The sequence below is a fragment of the Macaca nemestrina genome, chromosome 10 (genome assembly GCF_043159975.1).
Source record: "Macaca nemestrina isolate mMacNem1 chromosome 10, mMacNem.hap1, whole genome shotgun sequence".
NCBI classification, from domain to species: domain Eukaryota; kingdom Metazoa; phylum Chordata; class Mammalia; order Primates; family Cercopithecidae; genus Macaca; species Macaca nemestrina.
Window position 1 is genome coordinate 10,010,932 of NC_092134.1, and position 20,415 is coordinate 10,031,346.

General features: G+C 48.0%; 1 protein-coding gene across 29 annotated transcripts in view; it reads left to right on the top strand.

Annotated features, from left to right (window-relative positions):
- LOC105494043 (phosphatidylinositol transfer protein membrane associated 2) overlaps positions 1 to 20,415 on the top strand; it is a 171,171-nt gene that overhangs the window by 100,447 nt on the left and 50,309 nt on the right. For all 29 annotated transcript variants that reach the window (XM_071070863.1, XM_011762175.3, XM_011762153.2 and 26 more), the window contains one exon: positions 18,771 to 18,943. In XM_071070863.1, the coding sequence (XP_070926964.1) occupies positions 18,866 to 18,943 (78 nt within the window). In that variant the 5' untranslated portion in view covers positions 18,771 to 18,865. The remainder of the gene's footprint in view (positions 1 to 18,770; positions 18,944 to 20,415) is intronic.

Here is a 20,415-nt window from a genome sequence, read left to right on the forward strand (position 1 = left end):
TGTCACCACCTGTAATCCCAGCACTTTGGGAGGCTGAGGCGGGTGGATCACCTGAGGTCGGGAGCTCAAGACCAGCCTGACCAACATGCAGAAACCCCATCTTTACTAAAAATACAAAATTGGCCAGGCATAGGGCGCATGCCTGTAATCCTAGCTACTCAAGAGGCTGAGGCAGGAGAATCACTTGAACTCAGGAGGTGGAGGTTGTGGTGAGCCGAGATCACGCCATTGCACTCCAGCCTGGGCAACAAGAACGAAACTCCGTCTCAAAAAAAAAAAAAAAAAAAAAAGAGATGTCACCACTGGGGGATACTGGACAAAGTATACAAGGGATTGCTTTGTGTTATTGCTTACAGCTGCTTGTGAATTTACAATTATCAATAAAAATTTCAATAGAAAAATCTCTTGGGAGTAACAGATTAGTTACAAAAATCTAAATGACTGTTAGTTTAAATGGGGATGTCAAAATGAAAATTTTAAACAGCAGTGTTTGAACTAAATGGCAGTAAGAACACTGGATGTAAAAACCTATGGGATGAAGCCAAATCGGTACTCAAAGGAAAATATATAGCCCTGAATTCATTTATTCAGAGACAAGTCAAGTTAAAAATTATTGAACTCAGCTTTCAATTCAAGAAGCTAGAAAAACAAGTAAATTCAAAGAGGTTAAAAAGGGCCAGGCAAGGTGGCTTACACCTGTAATCCCAGCACTTTGGGAGGCCGAGGTAGGAGGATTCCTTGAGTCCAGGAGTTGGAGACCAGCCCTGGCAACATAGACCCTGTCTCTACAAAAAATAAAAAATTAGCCAGGTGTGTGGTGGTGCACACCTGTAGTCCTAGCTACTACAAAAAATAAAAAATTAGCCAGGTGTGGTGTGGTGGTGCACACCTGTAGTCCTAGCTACTACAAAAAATAAAAAATTAGCCAGGTGTGGTGTGGTGGTGTGCACCTGTAGTCCTGGCTACTTGGGAGGCTGAAGGGGGAGGATTGCTTGAACTCAGGAGGTTGAGGCTGCTGTGAGCTGTGATAGTGCCACTGCACCCCAGCTGGGGTGCAGAGTAAAAAATAATATACAAATAAATGTTACAGCTCTTTTACAAGGAACCCTGTTACCAAAATCAAAGAAGGAGAATTCAGTAACTCCACAAAACTACAGGCTGTTTCACTTAAAAAAAAAAAAAAAACTCAAATAAAATATTAGCAAATTTCATTCAACTGAATGTATTATTACAGCATGACCAAATAGGATTTATTCCAACAATGGAAGGGAGATTCAAGAGTAGAAAATAATTTTCATCTAATTTATTATATTGGCTGTTTTAAAATTTTACTTTATATTATTATTGATTGATTGAGACAAAGTTCTTCCTCTGTCACTCTAGCTGGGGTGCAGTTGTGTGATCATGGCTCATGCAGCTTGATCACCTGGGTTCAAGTGAGCTTCCAACCTCAGCTTCCCAAGTAGCTAGGATTACAGGCGTGCCCCACCATGCCCAGCTAATTTTTAAAATTTTTTGTAGAGATGAGGTATCCCTATTTTGCTCAGGCTGTTCTTAAACTCCTGGCCTCAAGAAATCCACCAGCCTTACTGACACCTTCATTTCAGACTTCTGGCCTCCAGAACTGTAAGAGAATAAATTTATTTTGTTTAAAGCCACTCAGTTTGTGGCATTTTGTGATGGTTGCCCTAGGAAACAAACATACCCACTGTCTATTCCAGGGTAAGAATAGAATGGAAAAACTAGACTGGGCACCATGGCTCACACTATAATTCCAGCACTTTGGGAAGCCAAGGAAGGCAGATCATTTGAGGTCAGGAGTTCAAGACCAGCCTGGCCAACATGGTGAAACCAGGTCTCTACTAAAAATACTAAAAATAAAAAATAAAAAAATTTAACCGGGCATGATGGTATGCACCTGTAATCTCAGCTACTCAGAAGACTAAGGCAGGAGACTTGCTTGAATCCAGGAGGCAGAGGTTGCAATGAGCTGAGGTGGCACCACTGCACTCTAGCATGGGCAACAGAATGAGATTCTGTCTCAAAAGAAAAAAAAAAAAAAAGAATAGAATGGAAAAACGAGAAAGGTGAACTTACATGACCTGCTGGTTCACACGAACCTCTACCTGAGAATTTAGAGTGATCGCAGATGGGTATTAACCCAGGCATTTGCTGGAGCAAATATAAGCCCTCTCTGGAAAAACAGACCCTCATCCTAAGCCTCAAAAGAATTTCTACAAATATCTTCCCCAGAAAATGAGCAGTTCTTAGTCAAAAATAACTGAGTACAAGAGGAGATAAAGCACTAAGAGCCAGAGCCAGCATGAACAATTTACAGCAGAAACAGACTCTGGAGACTTCAGATGCTGCAATATTTAAGCATAGCCAATAAAATAACTGTTCAGTGCATTTAAATAAATAAAAGGCAAAGTTGAGAATATGTGCAGGGAATTAAAAGCTCTAAAGAATGATGAAGCAGATTTGAACAACGAAACAGAACTTTAAGTCAAACATGGAGAAATTCAGAATACAACACGGGAAGAAAAGGAAGCTGCAGAGAGGATAAGACACATACATGGAGAAAGTCTAACGTTTATCTAATTAGAGAGCCAGAAAGAGAAGAGAGAAATAGAACAAAGTCTATGTAAGTGAGATTCAGCCCTTAAAAGGTGGCTAATACTTCTCTGTAGTCCTGGGCTTAGGGCTTGATTTCAGCCCAGCCAGTCAAGTGGCTCACGAAATAGATGCCAAACCCTTTGCCTTGACTCCTCCCCAACCTTGGTCATTTCTTCCTGCAAGAGGGGTATCGACGAGCAGTTTCTGAGAACTGAGAGGCCTAGGACAAGGTGTCAGTGAGGGGTGGGCCTTGAGGATATTGAAGACATTGCCCAAAATCATGCAAGGTCCTTTCCCTGCACTTCCTAACTCAAGGGAATGTCATTTGTACTGTAGTACATGAGAATGTCATCGCTTGGAGTTGGACAGTGCATAGCCTGTGCAGCTGAACACAGCAACCCAGCTATCTCTGATGCCTTTTCTGCCCAGGTTATGTGCCCATGGGACTTTCCAAGTTTGACCAGTGGTTTTTTCCTATGTGTTTCGTTTCCTCCCTGTTTCCCTCCCTGGAGAAGGATGAGATCTGTCATCGGCTGGAGGATTTTATGGCATGATAAAGGGAAGCTAATAGCTCTGTAAAGAAGAGCCAGTTACCTGGGAAACTTTCCAGGCATGTTGTGTTTCTGGCAGCCCTGGGAGGCTGGGCTGTAAAGGCCACACCGCTCACAGTGCTATGGAGCAAGGCCTGGGTGAAGTTGTACAGACACGTGAATGTGCCTGTCCCTACCTCCCCTAAGGACACTGGCTGGGCCTTTCGTTGTCCTCTAGGTCCTCTGGCTCTGCCTGCTTGCTCCCTTCTGAGTCGAGCGTTTGGACCTGGTTATTGGTGACCTAAGACGCCTGGGATTTCTGCTCACCTAACAGTGCAGTAGATCAGGCCTGGGTCACAGCCCAGGAGATACAGAGTCTGGGACCGTTCTGCCCTGACTCACTGTGTGGCCTTGTCAAATGACTCAGTCCCTCTGGGCTTTTGTCTTCCCATCTTGCCCTGACTGCTTCTGAGCATTGAGTTTCCAGCGAGATTGTTAGAGCAGAGTGTTTATAAACTGAGCTGCACTGAGTGTGTCTGAGAGGGGGTGGTAGTTATACTAAGGGCATTTGGGCTGCCTGGCATTGCCATGTCTCATTCAGGGCCCAGCTTGTGTCTCCCAAACCTGCCTATCAGAAAGTGCTGAGATGACTTCAGATACCCCCACCCCCACCCCACACCGTGGACAGCAACATCCAGTTGTCCTGTTTGACATTTATGCCCTGCACATGCTCTTGAGGAGGGCAAGTCTGGCTCCATGAAAAGTCTGAGTCACAGGCGCTGTCAAGAAACAGGGACATGGCAGGGAGTGTGCACTATTCTTGGAGAATCTTAGCTGTGCTAAGGAACAGCTAACAGAGCAGTTTGTAATTAGCACTTTGGCTGCTTGGCGGCGGCGTTATCTGCCTGTAGAGGGTTTTTTTGTGAACATTTGCCAATTACCCTTCTTAAGTACCTACTAAGTGCCAGGCCCTGGCTGCCTAGCACCTCTTGTGAATGGAGAGACAAATGAAAGATGTTGTCCTTTTCTTTTGTCCAGGCACCGTTCTAGCTACTGGGATTATGGCAACAAATAAGACAGACAAGTTCCCTACCCTCCTGTCACCTGTGCTGGGATGGAGGGAGGCAATCTTCAGGTACACAAATCAGATCATTGCAAAGCATGGCAATGGGACTGAACTGGGCAGGAGAGGAAAGCTACACTGCAGAAGGGAAGGCATGGCATTTGTGCCCAGACCTGGTTGATGCCAGGGAGTGAGGGAGCAGCTGTTCCCTGGCCTGGGGAATGGGTGCTTCCCAGGCATGGCAGCAGCTGGAATGGAGAGCTAACATAGTGGGTTCCTAGCAAAGCAAGCATCCATGTGACTGGAGAGTGGTGGTGGAGGAGCTGTGGCTCATGAGCAGGCAGGGCACACGGGATCTTACAGACCTAGAACCTGGAAGTAAACGGAACTGAGGGATGCACAAAGTCCTGTGGGTGAGAGACAGGATCGGGAGGAGACAAGGCAAGGTGAAGGGCAGCCTAGGCACGGAACCCTCCTGGACAAGCACACTTGGGAGCTGTTGTCGGATCTCTCTGGTTATGGAACCCTCAGGCAGCACTGGCTTCTCCACTGTGGCTCCTGTCAGAGCTTTTGTAGGAGGGGTGTGTGTGTGTGTGTGTGTGTGTGTTTCAGAGACAGGGTCTTGCTCTGTTGCTCAGGCTGGAGTGCAGTGGCACAATCATAGCTCAGTGTAGCCTCAAACTCCTGCGCTCAAGAGATCCTCCAGCCTCAGCCTTCTGAGTAGCTGGGACTACAGGTACATGCCACCATGCTGGGCTAATTTTATTCTTTTTTGGAGAAATGGTGTCTCACTATGTTGCCCAGGTTGGCCTCAAACACCTGGCCTCCAGTGACCCTCCTGTCTCAGTCTCCCAAAACGGTGGGATTATATGCATGAGCCATTGTGCCTGGTCCTATGTTGACCATTTTTTAGCGTACAGTTCTGTGACATTAAGGACATTCACACTGTTATACAACCATAACCACCATCCATCTCCAGGACCCTTTCATCTTCCCAAACTAAAACTCTGTCCTCGTTAAACACCAACTACCCATTCTCTTTTCCCCAAGTCCCTAGCACCCACCATTCTACTTTCTGTCTCTATGAATTTGACACTCTAGGGACTTCCTGTAAGTGAAATCATGCAGTATTTGTCCTTTTGTGTCTGGTTTATTTCACTTTGCTTAATGTCTTCAGAGTTCATCCATGTTGTAGCATGTGTCAGAATGTCCTTCCTTTTTGAGGCTGAATAATATTTCCCATCAGGTCCTTCCCACCCTTTTTTTCTCATTAGGTTTTGATGACTCATGTGATGTTGGTCTGTCTTTTTTTTTTTGAAACAGAGTCTTGCTCTGTCGCCCAGGCTGGAGTACAGTTGTGCAATCTTGGCTCACTGCAACCTCCACCTCCCGGGTTCAAATGATTCTCTTGCCTCAGCCTCCCGGATAGCTGGGACTATAAGCACGCACCACAATGCCTGGCTAATTTTTGTATTTTTAGTAGATACAGGGTTTCACCATGTTGGCCAGGATGGTCTCGATCTTCTGACCTCGTGATCTGCCTGCCTTGGCCTCCCAAAGTGCTGGGATTACAGGCATGAGCCATTGCACCCGGCCAATTCTGTCTCTTTTTGAGGCTGAATAGTATTTCCCATCACGTTCCCCCCACCCTTTTTTTCTCATTAGGTTTTGATAACTCATGTGATGTCTATCTCCCCTGGAGCCTGGAGGCTCCCTGAGGCCTCTGTCTTGGTCCCCTGTATCCTTAGCACCCATCATAGAACCTGGCCCCTAAGAGGCACTTAATGAACATTTGTTAGGTCCATAGAGTTCAGAGTGATTAGAATTCTTACTGAAAGAGGGGGTTGGCGTTGAGATGACAATATTAAAGACTATATTTGCCAGACTGTGGAGCTTTGGCTTCTAGGCAAATGTTTCCATTGATCCAAGCCACCTAGGGGACTTGTTAAAAATTCTTATTCCCAGGTCTTTCCCTTTGCAATGCAGCTGTTTTGGGCTGGAACCAAGAGGCCTGTATTTTGAAAGAGATATTAACCTTTATTTCCTAGATCATTTAAGAACATTAGAATAAAAACAAGTAACCACTCTCTGATGAAGTTTAAGTGGGGTTTTCCCTCAGCCAGAAGATTTGTACTTACTACAAAATATTCTGAAAGAAAAAACCAAAAATTGTTTCTCTAAATCATGCATCTTTATTAAAAAGCATTAAAGCAGCTCTGTTAGCTTGTGTTGTATCCAGAGTCAGGTGCAGCCACCGTTCACGCATCAATACATAGCTCTAGCCTGGAATATATCACTTAAATTGTGGGGGCTTTCATTTCTTCCAAAGATGGGAGCATCGTTACCTTTTCCACCTCAGGAGATCATTCTGAAGAAGCAAGAATAAAAAGGCTAAAAGCATTTGTAAGTCATAAAATGCTACTATCAATGCTAGGGATGCATATGTATATAAATTGATTTAAGTAAAGAAGATGATGGTTCAATTCTTAAGCTATTTACTATCCTGGCTGTACAGTAAGATACACCTGACTCCACCACTTACTGAGTAATGGGGGCAAGGTGCCGTAATGACACAAAGCCCTGGGTCTCCTTAGTTATAAAAATGGGGCCTTGCAGCACAGAATTATTCAGTCATAAAAAGCAATGAAGTTCTCGCAATGCTAAAACATGAACCTCAAAAACATGATGCCAAGTGAAAAAGCCCAGACACAGAAAGCACATATTGTATGACTCCACCAATAAGAAATGTCCAGAACAGGCAAATCCATCAAAACAGAAAGCAGCTTAGTTGGTGCCAGGGGCTGGGGTAATGGGAAATGACTGCTTAATGAGCTTAATGAGAAACGGGCTTTCTCTTTGGGTGAGGAAAATGTTCTGGAATTTTCCTCTGTAAGTATACTCTGTGAGTATACTAAAAACTACTTTAAAGGGGTGAATTACATGGCATGTGAATTATATTGCAATAAAATACTTAAATAAGTGGCGTCACTACATCTAACTCCGGGGAGTCGTGAGGGTTAAGTCACTTACAATGTATTAATAGGGCCCAAGTGTGTAAAACCATGGGCCAGATTCATAAACCAAGCACCAAGCAGAAGAGTCTGGTTGCCAGATGTGCCCACCAGAGAGTAGGGGCTGTTGGGGTGTGGGGTCTGATGAGACCCTGGCACCATTTACAAGAGGGGACTGTTCACACTGGGAATGCCTTCAGGAAAGGCAGGACTGGGCAGACTGTGTATTTTCTCCTACACCCTCCTCCTCACAGGATGCATGAAGAATGGGGGGCCAGGGTCAGGGTGGGGACTAAGTCTCTGACTGTTCAGCTGCTCTGGCATCTGTGTCTTTAAGGAGTCAACTCCAGTTGACTGTTGTAATGTGGCAAGTTCGGGAAACCCCGTCTTAGGCAGCACAGGGAGCTGTGGGCAATTTCTCTGAGCTAAAGGACTGTGACACCCTCGCTGCGACACCCAGGGAAGGCTGGGTCTGCACCCCGCTGAGCTGTAGCTATTGCAGAAGGAGCCACTGGGGCTCAGAGTGGTGGGCTAGTGCACCTTTGGTACCATGCGTAGGGTGGGCTTAAGGAGGCAGGACTAGGGACACTGGCTGCTGAGACTCCAGCATGGCATTTGTGCCTCTCTGGACTTGAGGTTGGCCCCACAGTGCTCCTTGCGGGCTGCACAATACCAGCTGTTGTTTTGGAACAACAAAAATTCATTATTTGCAGCTGATAACTAACAAGCACCCGAATAAGTTGGCTGAGAGCCTCAGTGCTGGAATCTTGCACATGGTGGGCTCCAAGTGGAAGTTTATTGGGAGGTATGTTGGCTGAGTAAAGAGGAGAACCTTATCCAGGGAAAAACTCGATCCCGGGACTGTGCCCACCTGCTCACAAGCCATGGGGAGGCATCTGCAGCCAACATTCAATCCATTTATGTTAAATGCAGGAATTAAGGAAAGACAGAATTTGATGAGAATTGTCTGCCGACTTAGCCACGTGGAGGTCATTTATGACCTTGACCAATATGGTTTCAGTGGAGTGGGGGTGGTCAAAGTGGGTTGGAAAGAGATCGGGAGGTGAGACAGTGGAAACAGCAAGTATAGCTAAGCTTGAGGAGGATTTGCTATAAAGGGGATCAAGGAAGCGGGATGGTGCCAAGGAGATGGAGTGAGGGGGCTGTGGGGTCTTGTTTTGTTTTTGCAGATATGGGAGCTATAACTTGCATGTTTGAATGCTGATGGTGAATGGGGAGGTCCGTTAGGGAGACAAGAGAGGGGAGCATTTTGGGAGAAATGACAAAAGGGCTTGGACCCTAGTGACAGAGAGTTGGCCTTCAATGGGAGCAGAGACGTCCATGCATTGCAACAGCAGCTAGTGGATTGGTGCAGTGGGTCAGTCCATTTGATGATGGGAATTTGAGGAAACAAAGAAGAGTGGAGCCAGACATGGTACACATGCCTGTGGTCCCAGCTACTTAGGAGGCTGAGGCAGGAAAATCACTTGAGCCCGGGAGTTGGAGGCTGCAGTTAGCTAGGATTGCACCACTGTGCTCTATCTAGCCTGGGCAAAGAGTGAGACTCCATGTCCAAAAAAATTAATAATTAAAAAGTAAAGAAGACTCAAGATGGAGAGAAGGTATAAAATCAGGAGTGAGAAATAGTGAAGGAACTGAATCAGTGAAGAAGGACTGTAGGAGCTGGGCCCTCCTGGGGTGTCCTGTCAGAGTTCTGAAGGCTGGCCCAGAGGAGTAAGCACTCAGGGCTTTGTATTCTCATTATGTATCTTCTCTGTCATCACAAGGGCTTATCACCAGTTCAGGAGTAACCCGGGTGAAAATCTCAGCAGTGCCTCTTACCAACTCTGGTGTCTTGGATGGTTCCGGAAAGCTCTGATTTCCCCGGAGAATTGATCGAGTTGAGTTTTGCTTAGGGACAGGGCCTGCAGCACAGCCAGCTCTCTGCCAATGGGCTCCCAGCCTCTAAGCATCTCAGGGGGCCCTCCCTCCTGCCTGCCCCAGATGCTGGGAGCTTTCACCCCTAAAGGACTGGCCATTTCTAAGGCCAATGGCCTCCTGAAAAACCTCGGCACTTCTTATATAGGAGGATGGTCTGGGTGCTGCTGCTGAAATGGTGGTAGCCTCAGGGAGGTGACCAGGAGTGAGAAAGGAAGGCCTCTGAGCAAACCCCAGCCTACAATTTTGTAGCCACAGCTTAGACCCTAACTGCTGGGGCCAAGGTCCCCTCTGGGCTTGTTTCTGTTGTCACATCTGAGCCTCCTGTGGCATTTTGTTTAAGGGCCCAGCCTTATTTCAGCCATACTCAGTGTTAAATTAGGGGAGCACCAACCCTGGAGGCCAGTGTGGTAGTGGTAGTAGCTCCATGACCAGCAGGGTCCCCAGAGGACCGAGGTGGGAGGTGAGTTCCAGATAATTCTCCTTCATGCCATGCTCATCATCTTGGAGGCTCTGAGTTTCAAGCTTATTTCCTCACATGCACATCTGTGCCCTTTTCCACCCAACTGAGGGTGCTATGCTGACAGCCACAGCCAGGAAGGAGGAGTCATAAAAACAGAGCTCCCTTGCCTTGCCACAGTCCTTAAGCAGGATGCGCCCTCTCGGAGCCTGCTCTGTGGTCTGCACCACTGCTTCCCTGGGGCTGTTGTTTGGGTTGAGGCATTACATAGAGATGCCTCATAACTCTACCATCCCACTCCTGCTCCTGGAGCTGCAGAGCACTGCAAGCCCCACGGTGCCCTCAGGTGGCTGCTGTGCTGTGGGGTCTGGTGGCCAACTTCTGCAGTGGCTTGGCAGTTGCCCCAGCTTGGCACTCCAGGTGTACAATGGTGAGATTCATGACTTTCTGTGGGATTTGGGTTAATTGCAGCAGTGCCCAGGGCTTTAAGGCTCTCTGGGATCCCCCTTCACTGCCCAGGCCAGCGTTAGAGGAAGGAGTCACGTCCTACTTAAAGGTGTCAAGGAAACTGTGGGGGGCAGGGTAGGAGCTGTGTCCTCCTGCTCAAAGTCTCCTTGGTCCTTGCCCCTTCAGCCTGGCCACCCCTGCCTCATGAACCTGAAGCTCTTTCTGTGTCGCTTTTCTCCTCTAATGCCTGGAGGTATGTGGCTGGGTGGAGGAAGAAGCTGGGAGTCAGGATCCTTGTTCCCAACCCAGCTCTCTGCCCGTTTCCTGAGCCTTTGTCCCCTCATTTGTAAAGGGAGGGTTGGCCTGCAGCAGGGTCCTCTGCTTGTTTCTTAGCCCAGAAATCCTTTCTTCAAAAGAAATCTCTGCTGGAAGCCCGGTGTCTAACACATAAAGGTAGAACTACTCTAGGGCAGGGATTGGACGATTCTGTGGGTGTGTGACTTCTCCTGCTTTCAGCTTCAGGACACAGATAGGCAGCTGATCAGTGCTAACCTCATAACACACACCTGTAGAGCAGCCACACACTCCCGCAACCCCAGCCCAGGCGTAGGGGCTGGTTGCTGGACACAAGGAACAGCCTCTTATCCCTCTGTGCCGCCTCCCATTTATCCAGAGCTTTGGGTCCCTGGATACACATAGATGGTTGGGGGAAGCCTGGGGAGCCTTGTCTGGCTGCATCTGGAGAAGAAGTGCTTTTACCATTGCCTGCTTCAGATCCTGATTGGGGCCCAGTAGGTTTGGGAAGCAGAGAGCAGAAGGAAGCTCTCTTAGAGCAAGAGGCAAGGGACTCAAGGGAGGCAGAAGGAGGTTATGGATACCCGCAGTCCTGAGTCCCAAGCCCCCAGACCTGCTGGCGGCTCCCTTGCTTCCTACTGCTGCAAAAGCCGGAGCTCCCGCTGGCCTGGCTTGGAGTAGCTTCCAGATTTAATAGCCAGAATGCAGCTGAACTGCATTTGGATGGATTCCATCCCCGCTTGACTTTGCACAGCCTCACTCCTAAATTCCATCTGTGACGTCAGACCCCTGCTAATCACGGAAAAACAGATTAAGTTCTGTAAATTCAATTCTCGTGCTTTCCCTCCCAGTCAGGGTGTCTCATGGCCTCTGCTCAAAGGAGCTGTCCACCTCCCTGCTCGGTCCACCCCACCTCATCCTGGGCCAAACCCCAATAATCCACTTCATTATTCATCTTCATCACATGCCTCCAACCTGGCCACCCCTGCCTCATGAACCTGAAGCTCTTTCTGTGTCGCTTTTCTCCTCTACTGCCTGGGTGGTTCAGGAAGATCTCTGGGCTCCAGCCTGGGAGGCCCAGCTGGTGCTCTGTGTCTTGGTGGGAAGCCATGCCCTTGAATCTTTGGGTGACATCCCTCATAGCTCTTGTTTGTCTGCCTGTGCCTGGAACCCTGGTCCGGGTGCAGCCTGTACCTCGCGCCTTGCCCATGGCTGGTCTCTTGCTCCATGGTCACCCTGAGTGGCCCCACTCTGACATGGTCTGGCTAGGTGTTTCCTCAAAGACATCAATGAACATGGGGCTGGGGGTTCTTTCTAGGGTCGTGAATGCTGGGGTCTGGAACCTGAAGACTTTTCTAAGAGCCAGGGCCCAGGTGCCACATTTGAAGCCCAGAGAAGAGTCCCATCATCCCTGGAGCAGAGCCATGTGGGCTGTGCGTGTGGGCGGCCACCCAGACCCCTTGCCTGGCCTTCTTCCCCGAAGGGCCTCTGGAGACCTGTATGTGTCTTTTTTCCTCTGGCTGTGCCAGGCCCCAAAAGATGCCCTGTAGACAGCAGTAAAACCTAATTCTGTCTAACCCATCACGACTCCAGCAGAGACAAGATGAAATGTGTGTCTGTCTCGTTTGCACCCAGGCAGCCAGACTGGGTGTAGTGAGATTGTCTGAGTGAGGGTTCAGCTTCGGGCCAAGGGGGCTCCAGGGAGAGACAGACACACAAGTCACACTGCTCTGATACGAGGAGGGTCTGCCGTGTCCCTGGCCTCAGCTCAACCAGGGAGAAAGTGAGGAGGACTCTATCTCACCTCAGCAGGCCCGTGTCTGGCTGTAAGGCCAGCCAGCACCACAGCAGGGCTGCTCCTCCTTCAGGTCTGGGTTTATTGTCTGCACCTGGGGGTAAGCAGCCCTACCAGGAAGCCCACAGGCCCTGTGTCTCAGGGACCCGCCTTCCAGACCCTGCTAGGGACAGCAGTGCCACCTTTTTGCTCGCTCCTGGTAGTTGAACGCTGGTTGGAAAAGGGCTGAGCACTTCATGTGCATCATCTCATTTAATCCACAGACACCCCAGGGTGTCTGTGGGCAGGGTGGTTCTTACCCCCAGAAGACAAAACGAAAGATCAAAGGATTAAGCAGTTTGCCCACAGTCACAGCTGGGAGGTGGCAAAAGGTCTAGCTGATTATTTTATTTTAATCACAACACTACCAGCCCTTCTCTGTCTGTTTACACACACACCACTCAAATGCTGCAGCTGCTGCCTTTTGAAACATCAGGTAATAAAGTGCAGGTAAAAGTTGCCCACAAATTCCATCCATCTGATGGAACCCTCTCCAGCATTCAGTGAACATTTATTCCATACTCTTCATCCAGACAGACATATACAGAGTAGTAATAATCTTTTTTTTCTTTAAGTATCATGTTCTACATGAATTTTTAAAGTAAAAATTAAATTTAATGTTATTTGAATTTAACCAGACAAATGTATCAATTTTCATGTATCTTAAGTGAAATGGGAGTTGCTAACCTGAGGAAAAAGATTTCTTTATTGTAAGTGATAATAGTCCTAAAAGATTAAAGGTAAGAGAAAAACTTTTGAAAATAGCTTGATTGAAGTATAATGACATACCATACATATACTCACTTAAAGCATACAATTCAATGGTTTTGGTATATTATTGATTTTTTAAAATTGTGGTAAGTATATATATATATATATATATATATATCATAAACTTTGCCATTTTAACAGTTTTTCAGTGTACTATTTCATCGCAGTGAGTATATTCACAATGTTGAGCAACCGTCACCACTACCACTTCCAAAGCTTTTTTATCACCCAAATAGAAACTCTGTAACCATTAAACAGCTACTCCCATCTCCTCCAACCCTAGATCCTGGTGACCTCTAATCTATTTTCTGAGAGAACAACTTTTAAAAGGTTAAAGTCATTATTTTTTTAAATAATAAACTTTATTTATTTTTTGAGACAGGGTCTCACTCTGTCACCCAGGCTGGAGTGCAGTGGCACAATCTTGGCTCACTGCAACCTCCACCTCCCAGGCTCAAGGGATCCTCCCACCTCAGCCTCCCAAGTAGCTGGGACTACAGACACTCCACCACACCTGGCTAACTATTGTATTTTTTGTAGAGATGGGGTTTCATCATGTTGCCCAGGCTGGTCTCAAACTCCTGACCTCAAGTGATCTACCTATCTTGGCCTCCCAAAGTACTGGGATTAAGGCGTGAGCCACCTAAACTTTATTTTTTTAAGAGCTGTTTTAGATTCACAGCAAAATTGAGTGGCAAGTACGGAGTTCCCATATGCCGCTTCCCCCACTCTCAGCATCCCACACCAGTGTGCCCTATTTGTTACAATGAATGAGCCTGCAGTGACATGGCATCACCCAGCGTCCATAGATTACATGAGGGCTCACTCTTGATGTTGTACTTTATATGGGTTTGGACAAACGTGTGAGGACATGCGTCCGCCATTGTAGTATCCCACAGAGTACTTTTATTTCCCTAAAAATCCTCCATTCTCTGCCTGTTCATTGCTCACTAATTTTTCTACTTCATGAACCAACTTCTATGCTATGAAAGTTGAGGAAACTATATTTCCACCTTTGTTCTTCTGCTCCAGATTTGTCTTAGTTATGTTATCATTTGTGTACAGTGTTGAGGTTTTGATATTCAATTCAATCACATAATTGCCATGATTTCAAAAATATCAATGCCATGTTCATCAGGATTTCTCCATTTATGACCTCATTTTGACTTATCTTTTTGGTTAGTTGGATTTCAACATCAGATAATTTTTTCTTTTTTAAAAAATTGTATTTATTTATTTTTGAGACAAGGCCTTGCTCTGTCATTCAGGCTGTAGCGCAAACATGGCTCACTGCAGCCCTGACCTCCTGTGCTCAAGCTATCCTCCCACCTCATCTCCCCAGGATGCCGCCCAGCCATGCCAGAGGTGCATGGTGGGAGGCCACTCGATGGAGCCCCACGTTCCTGCCCTGGGGCCTTTGCTCATGCTGTTCCTTCTTACTGGATTGAGTCCTTCTCACACCTACCCTCAGCTCTGCCCTTAGCTTCCCTAAGTGTCTGGATTACAGGCATCTGCTGCCGATGCCCAGCTAATTTTTTTTAATTGTATGATTTTTTGAAGAGACAGGATCTCACTGTATTGCCCAGGCTGGTCTTTAACTCCTGGGCTCAGGCAATCCTCCTGCTTGGTTTCCCAAAGTGCTGGGATTATAAGTGTGAGCCACTGTGCCCAGCCAGGTAATTATTTTTTAGAGGACTTTAAGGATGTCTAAGTCCCTAAACTCATGCTTCAGAGAGCCCCACCTTATCTCCCCAGGATGCAGCCCAGCCATGCCAGCGTACATGGTGGGAAGCCACTCAATGGAGCCCCACGTTCCTGCCCAGGGGCCTTTGCTCATGCTGTTCCTTCTTACTGGACTGAGTCCTTCTCATACCTGCCCTCAGCTCTGCCGAGCGGAATCCCATGGATTTCAGAGAGCCTGGCTCTGCCTTCCATGAAGCCTTTCCTGAGACCCCTCTGGACTGAGTGACTTATCTTGTTTTCATGACACTCATGGTAACTCCAGAAGTCAGATAGTATTATCCCCACTTTATATATGGAGAGACCGAGGCTCAGCAGGTACAAGGGCTTTTCCAGGAGGTCACACAGCTGGTAAAGGCATTGTGAGGCTTTGTAGTCAGATCCCAGAGCGAGCTCCAAACTGTCACCTCCCCTCACATTCTGTGTCACTCTTAGAGTTCTGAGTCCTCTCCTATTAGTCACCCGTGCACTTAACTGTAAGATATAGAACCATTTATTTGTTCTTTCCTTCTTCCTATCCATGTCTCTACCTACTTACTTACCTCTACAGCTCTTTAGTTCCTCGCGGGCAGAAACACGGTTGCTTTTCCCTAAGCCAGCGTTGATGGAATTGCATCCTGAGCACTTGCACTTTCTGATGCTCTTCCACCATGTGGCTGCTGCCCCTGCACAGTCCTAAGCTTTGCCCCACTCCACCCAGGTGCCAGGAGCCTCCAAGGGGCCTCTGGGCCCTCCAGGTGCGTGTTCCCTCTCTGTCTCTGTCCCTCTGCCTGCACGCAAAAATATCCCAGCGGAGCTGTGGACAGCACCTGTGCAATTACAGCTCATCTGACAGCTTGTCTGTGGGGGAACATCATTAGGTATCTGTTCCAGACACGTGCTTACAGAGCCTCTGAAATCAGAGACCCAAGCCAGTGTCTGGGTGCTGGCTCAGGCTGTGAGATTTCACCCCGATTGTTATTTGAGGAGATGGAGACATTTAAGGAACATGGTGAATCTGGCCCAGGGGGTTCTGCCTTGCTAGTGCCTGGTGGGCCTGGAATCTGAGAGGATTGAGAAAGGACTGATTTGCATGGGGATGAGCAGGGCAGGTCATGTACTCTGGAGGGGTTAAGACTCTGAAAGGGCAGAATGCTTAGACTCCTAAGGTTTCTGAAGAACATGTAGAGTCTGTGTCTGACCATGCTGTTATTTAGATGACCAAATGAGACTTGCACACTCTGAGTCGCTGCATTTGCGCCACAGTAAAGGAGCCCACCTGAAGCCCCACAGAGGCAGGGTGGGTGCTGCACGTCACACAGGTGTGATGCTTGACACCAAGCCCCTGCTGTGCCTTCCTGGTTGGGCGATTCTGGGACTTCAATGAAGAACCATGTAAAGAAGCTTCAGAAACAACCCCCATTGAACTTCAGTTTTCCCTTCCTGTCTCCAACCCTATTTTTCTCCAACTTCCCTCAAACATAAAGTTGTGTCTCCTTTGTGTATGTAAGTTTCCCAGATCAGGTGCCTGTGCTACCCTCCCAGCCAGCTGGAAGTCCATCCAGGTGCCAGGTGTCAGACTTGGGTCCCTTGCTACTTTGGCTGAGCCAGCTCTTGTTTCATACCTCACAGGATAAAGTGCAGCCTGGGGACTGTAGGGCCATTGCTTCTCTCTCCTGTGGCCTCAGCTTCCAGCCAGGTTTGAGGATAGACAAGTGGGCCTAGGCAGGTGGAGCTGAGTCTGGGAGTATGGGGAAGAACTCCACAAGGCCTCAGGCCCTAAACTTGCAGGTCCCATGAGCTATTAACTAGACCCATTGACCTTGAAGAAGGTCAGTAATGGTCTCTTTTCACTTGAGCACAGCCTCTGGGGGGCTTTGGGGTGGATCAGGGATCAGAAAGGTTGGCGGACAGGTTGCAGGAGAGGGGAAGCCCCTCCTAGCAAGAGTCCTTCTGGATATAGCAGGGCCTGGAGCCACCCCAAGGAGGGGAACAGGGCAAGGAAACTTCCCAGGGGGATTTCTATGTCTGGGTGATGTTGCTCAGCAGCACCGTGGGGAGTCTGGGTCAGAGACCTCCAAGGGGAAGTCAGGGTCTGGGATCCAGGGTTATCTTATCTACAGCCAGCAGATGTTGGGTGCAGTTTCTGGAGTATATAAAGTATCTAGGCTCTAATTGGCTAAAAAAGAGCTTCACTTGGACTATATTTAAAGCAATGGATGTGAGAATTGGGTTCTTTTTTAATAGAGAGGAGGGTCTTGCTATGTTTCCCAGGCTGGTCTTGAGCTTGCTGGGCCTCAAGCAGTCCTCCTGCCTTGGCTTCCCATAATGCCAGGATGGATGTGAGAATTTGAATGGACTTCAGGCTGACGTTCCTACCTGCTGTGAACTAAACAACTGGGGGCCACTGTTTTAGGCCAACACAAGGGATGTCTTTATCAGACCTTTCCTCTCTCTGTCTCTCTCCCTAAGTGGCTTATTTAAGAACTTCTTTCAACCTTGTCTACTGGTATTCCTGAGAGTTCTCGTAAATGTTTTTCTCAACCTTGTTAGCTACCCAGTAATGCTTTAGCACCTGGGTGATGCTCCAATGTCCAATAGAGAGCCATACCCCGGAAGTCGTCTGACTGGCCAGGCCCTTGCTTTTATCACTTAGCAGGAGTCTTGCCCGTTGTCACTGTGAATCCTCCCTGGCTGCGGTCCTTGGAGTAATCTTGCGAAAATACTATCCTTAGCCGGGTGTGGGTGGCGTACACCTGTAGTCCCAGCTACTCTGCAGGCTGAGGTGGAAGGATAGCTTGAGCCCAGGAGATCAAGGCTGCAGTGAGCTGGGATTGCACCGTTGCACTCTGGCCCGGGTGCAGAATGAGACCTTGTCTTTAAACAATAAATAAATATAAAATTTATTTATCGTCCATTCTGAAAACCTTCCCTTGGCTTCATGTTAACAATATGTGACCTTTGGAGGTGACCAAATGATATTTATGGCAAAACTTCAGCCATCTGGGGCTTGGGTTTTAAGGCGTGATTTCATTTTCCAGATAACTGAGTATGAGCCTCTTCCAAGCACTAAGTTTTCTTTTCTTTTTTTTTTTTTTGAGATGGAGTTTCACTCTTGTCCCCCAGGCTGGAGTGCAATGGTGCGATCTCAGCTCACTGCAGCCTCCACCTCCTGGGTTCAAGTGATTCTTCTCCCTCAGCCTCCCAAGTAGTTGGGACCACAGGCTCCTGCAACCACCCACAGCTAATTTTTGTATTTTTAGTAGAGACGGGGTTTCACCATGTTGGCCAGCTGATCTTGAACTCCAAACCTCAAGTGATCTGCCTGCCTTGGCCTCCCAAAGTGTTGGGATTACAAGTGTGAGCCTTTGCGCCCAGCCCGGTTTAAAAAAAAAAAAAAAAAGTGATTGCTTAGGGGCAAATCTTCATCAAATATATTCTTTGTCACTTAAATAGAGGTTGCTATGAGTGCACTCTCTGCTTATCTTGTTTCATCTACTTCCCAGACATAACCCAATGGAAGGAATAAAATAGATGCCAATAAATGTTTCTTATTGGATTGAACTGAAACCAAACTTTAAATCACTCAGAGTCTCCCCTTGGGATGCAGTGATGTCATCTGCCCCTAATGGCATGGCTCAGACCGCTAACTTGTGAATGTCTTATGTCTGTGCTTCTTAGTTTTATTTGATCTGCCTGCTTTTCCGTGACCAGCTATCATTACTTGCTGTGTCAGTACCAGGGAAATAGATGCTGTAGCTTGTTAGGATTGTGAGTAAAACAAGAGCAGTGTTCTTACCCTGGCCCTTGCTAATGGAGTGACAATTCTTTACTTCCCCGTGGCTGTTTATTGATCAGCGAGCTTACACGCAGCCTCTCACTTGTACTTTTGGTAGCTGTTAGCAAACAAGAAAAATAAAGGTTGGAAAGGAGAGAACCTGCTCAATCGAAGTTGCACTTTTGGATCATGCCTGATCAGAGCCCAGAATTCCAGCCTCAGGTCTAGACCGGGCCTTTCCTCTGTGCTACGGTATTCACCAGCCTTTGCAGAAAGTGACTGTTCTATTCTGTCCTCTCTGTCTCCCAGGGGTCCTCGGTGAATTTTGTAATGGTTATTTAAGGAACCTTGCCTAGAAGTCCCAACTTGCAGTTCCCCATCGACGGGAAGGCTTGGACTCCAAGATGATTATAAAGGAATATCGGATTCCTCTGCCAATGACCGTGGAGGAGTACCGCATTGCCCAGCTGTACATGATACAGGTGGGTCATGGGGCAAGGGTGGGTCATGGGGTGAGGGTGGGTCGCGCCAGCGCACAGACACCACATGTGGGTTAGGTGGAGTTGTGGCCTTCACAGTCCCAGAACTTCCTGGTAAGTGTGAATTGTGCTGGACCCCTGGCCTCTAGGCACGGTGCTAGGCACACAGGGCACACTATGGGCACATGGCATTGGATTGCTTTCTGGCACTGTGTCCTACCACCTACAACGCAAACACTTGCCCTTGCATTCAGCACCATTATCTCCCTGGCCCAGACGTTATCCCTGTGTTTCCCTATGTTTCAGTTTGCCTGGGCTGCCATCACTAAATACCACAAAGTGGGGGCATAGAGGAACATACTTCCTCACAGTTCTGGGGGCCGGAAGTCCCAGATGAAGGCCTGGCAGGTGCAGTTTCTGATGAGGGCCCTCTTCCTTGCTTGCACATGGGCACCTTCTCCCTGTTTCCTAACATGGCAGGAAGTGAGCAGGCTCTGGTGTCTTCTCTTTTTCTTTTTCTTTTCTGTTTTTTATTTGTGTAAATGTATAGGATACAACTGTAACTTTGTTGCATGCACAGATTGGAAAATGGTGCTTGTAGGGTATCTGTCACTCAAATACACCATACTCATTAAGTAATCCCTCATCTTCCACCCTTCCTTTTCTTCTAAGGACACCGGTCCCATTGTGAGGGCCCCACCCATATGATCTCATCTAGCCCTGATTACCACCCAAAGGCCCCGTCTCCAAATACCATCACACTGGGGGTCAGGCCTTTTGGAGGGACACACATATTCAGTCCATAACACCCCATTCTACAGACAGGAAGGCACATGAGGCCCAGAGATGTTAAATTCTTGCCAAGGAGCACAGGGCCTGTCTCCTAGTTCCCAGCTCCATGCTTTCCTCACCACCCTGACTGCTTGCAAAACAGCAGTGTCAGACATGTGGCTCACTTACAGACGCTCGCAGGAGTTTGAGGATGACAGGCTCCTTTGACGAGCCAGAGACTCTTGCTTAGGAGACACCTCCAGTCTCCCTACTCAGTGCCTGACCAACCTGGAACATAAGACCTGGCTGCCTCTGGCTGACCCAAGATGGGACCACTGCTCCCACTTGCTGTGGTCCTGGCTACAGTCCTTTCTATGTAGAGGTTCCATCCCAGCTCTCCTGCTGGCCTCCTGTCCACACTCAGTGCCTGGCATGGCCTAGCCCGGCAGCTTTCCTCCAGATCATTCCCTAGCCAAGGCTTACAGGCTTGCACCCTGGGTCCCTGGGTGTCTTTGGGCCTCCAACACTTATCATGAACTTGCTGTTGGCCTGGCTCTGGCTCCTCTGGGCATATCAGTGCCTCCAGTCCCTGCGACCCAGTGGGGCTTGCCCTCCTCCAGCTTCTTGCTGTACAGCCCGTTAATTACAGCGTCAGACTGAGTCGTTGGTGTTGGGGAGAGGCTTCGGCAGGCAGGGCCTCTACC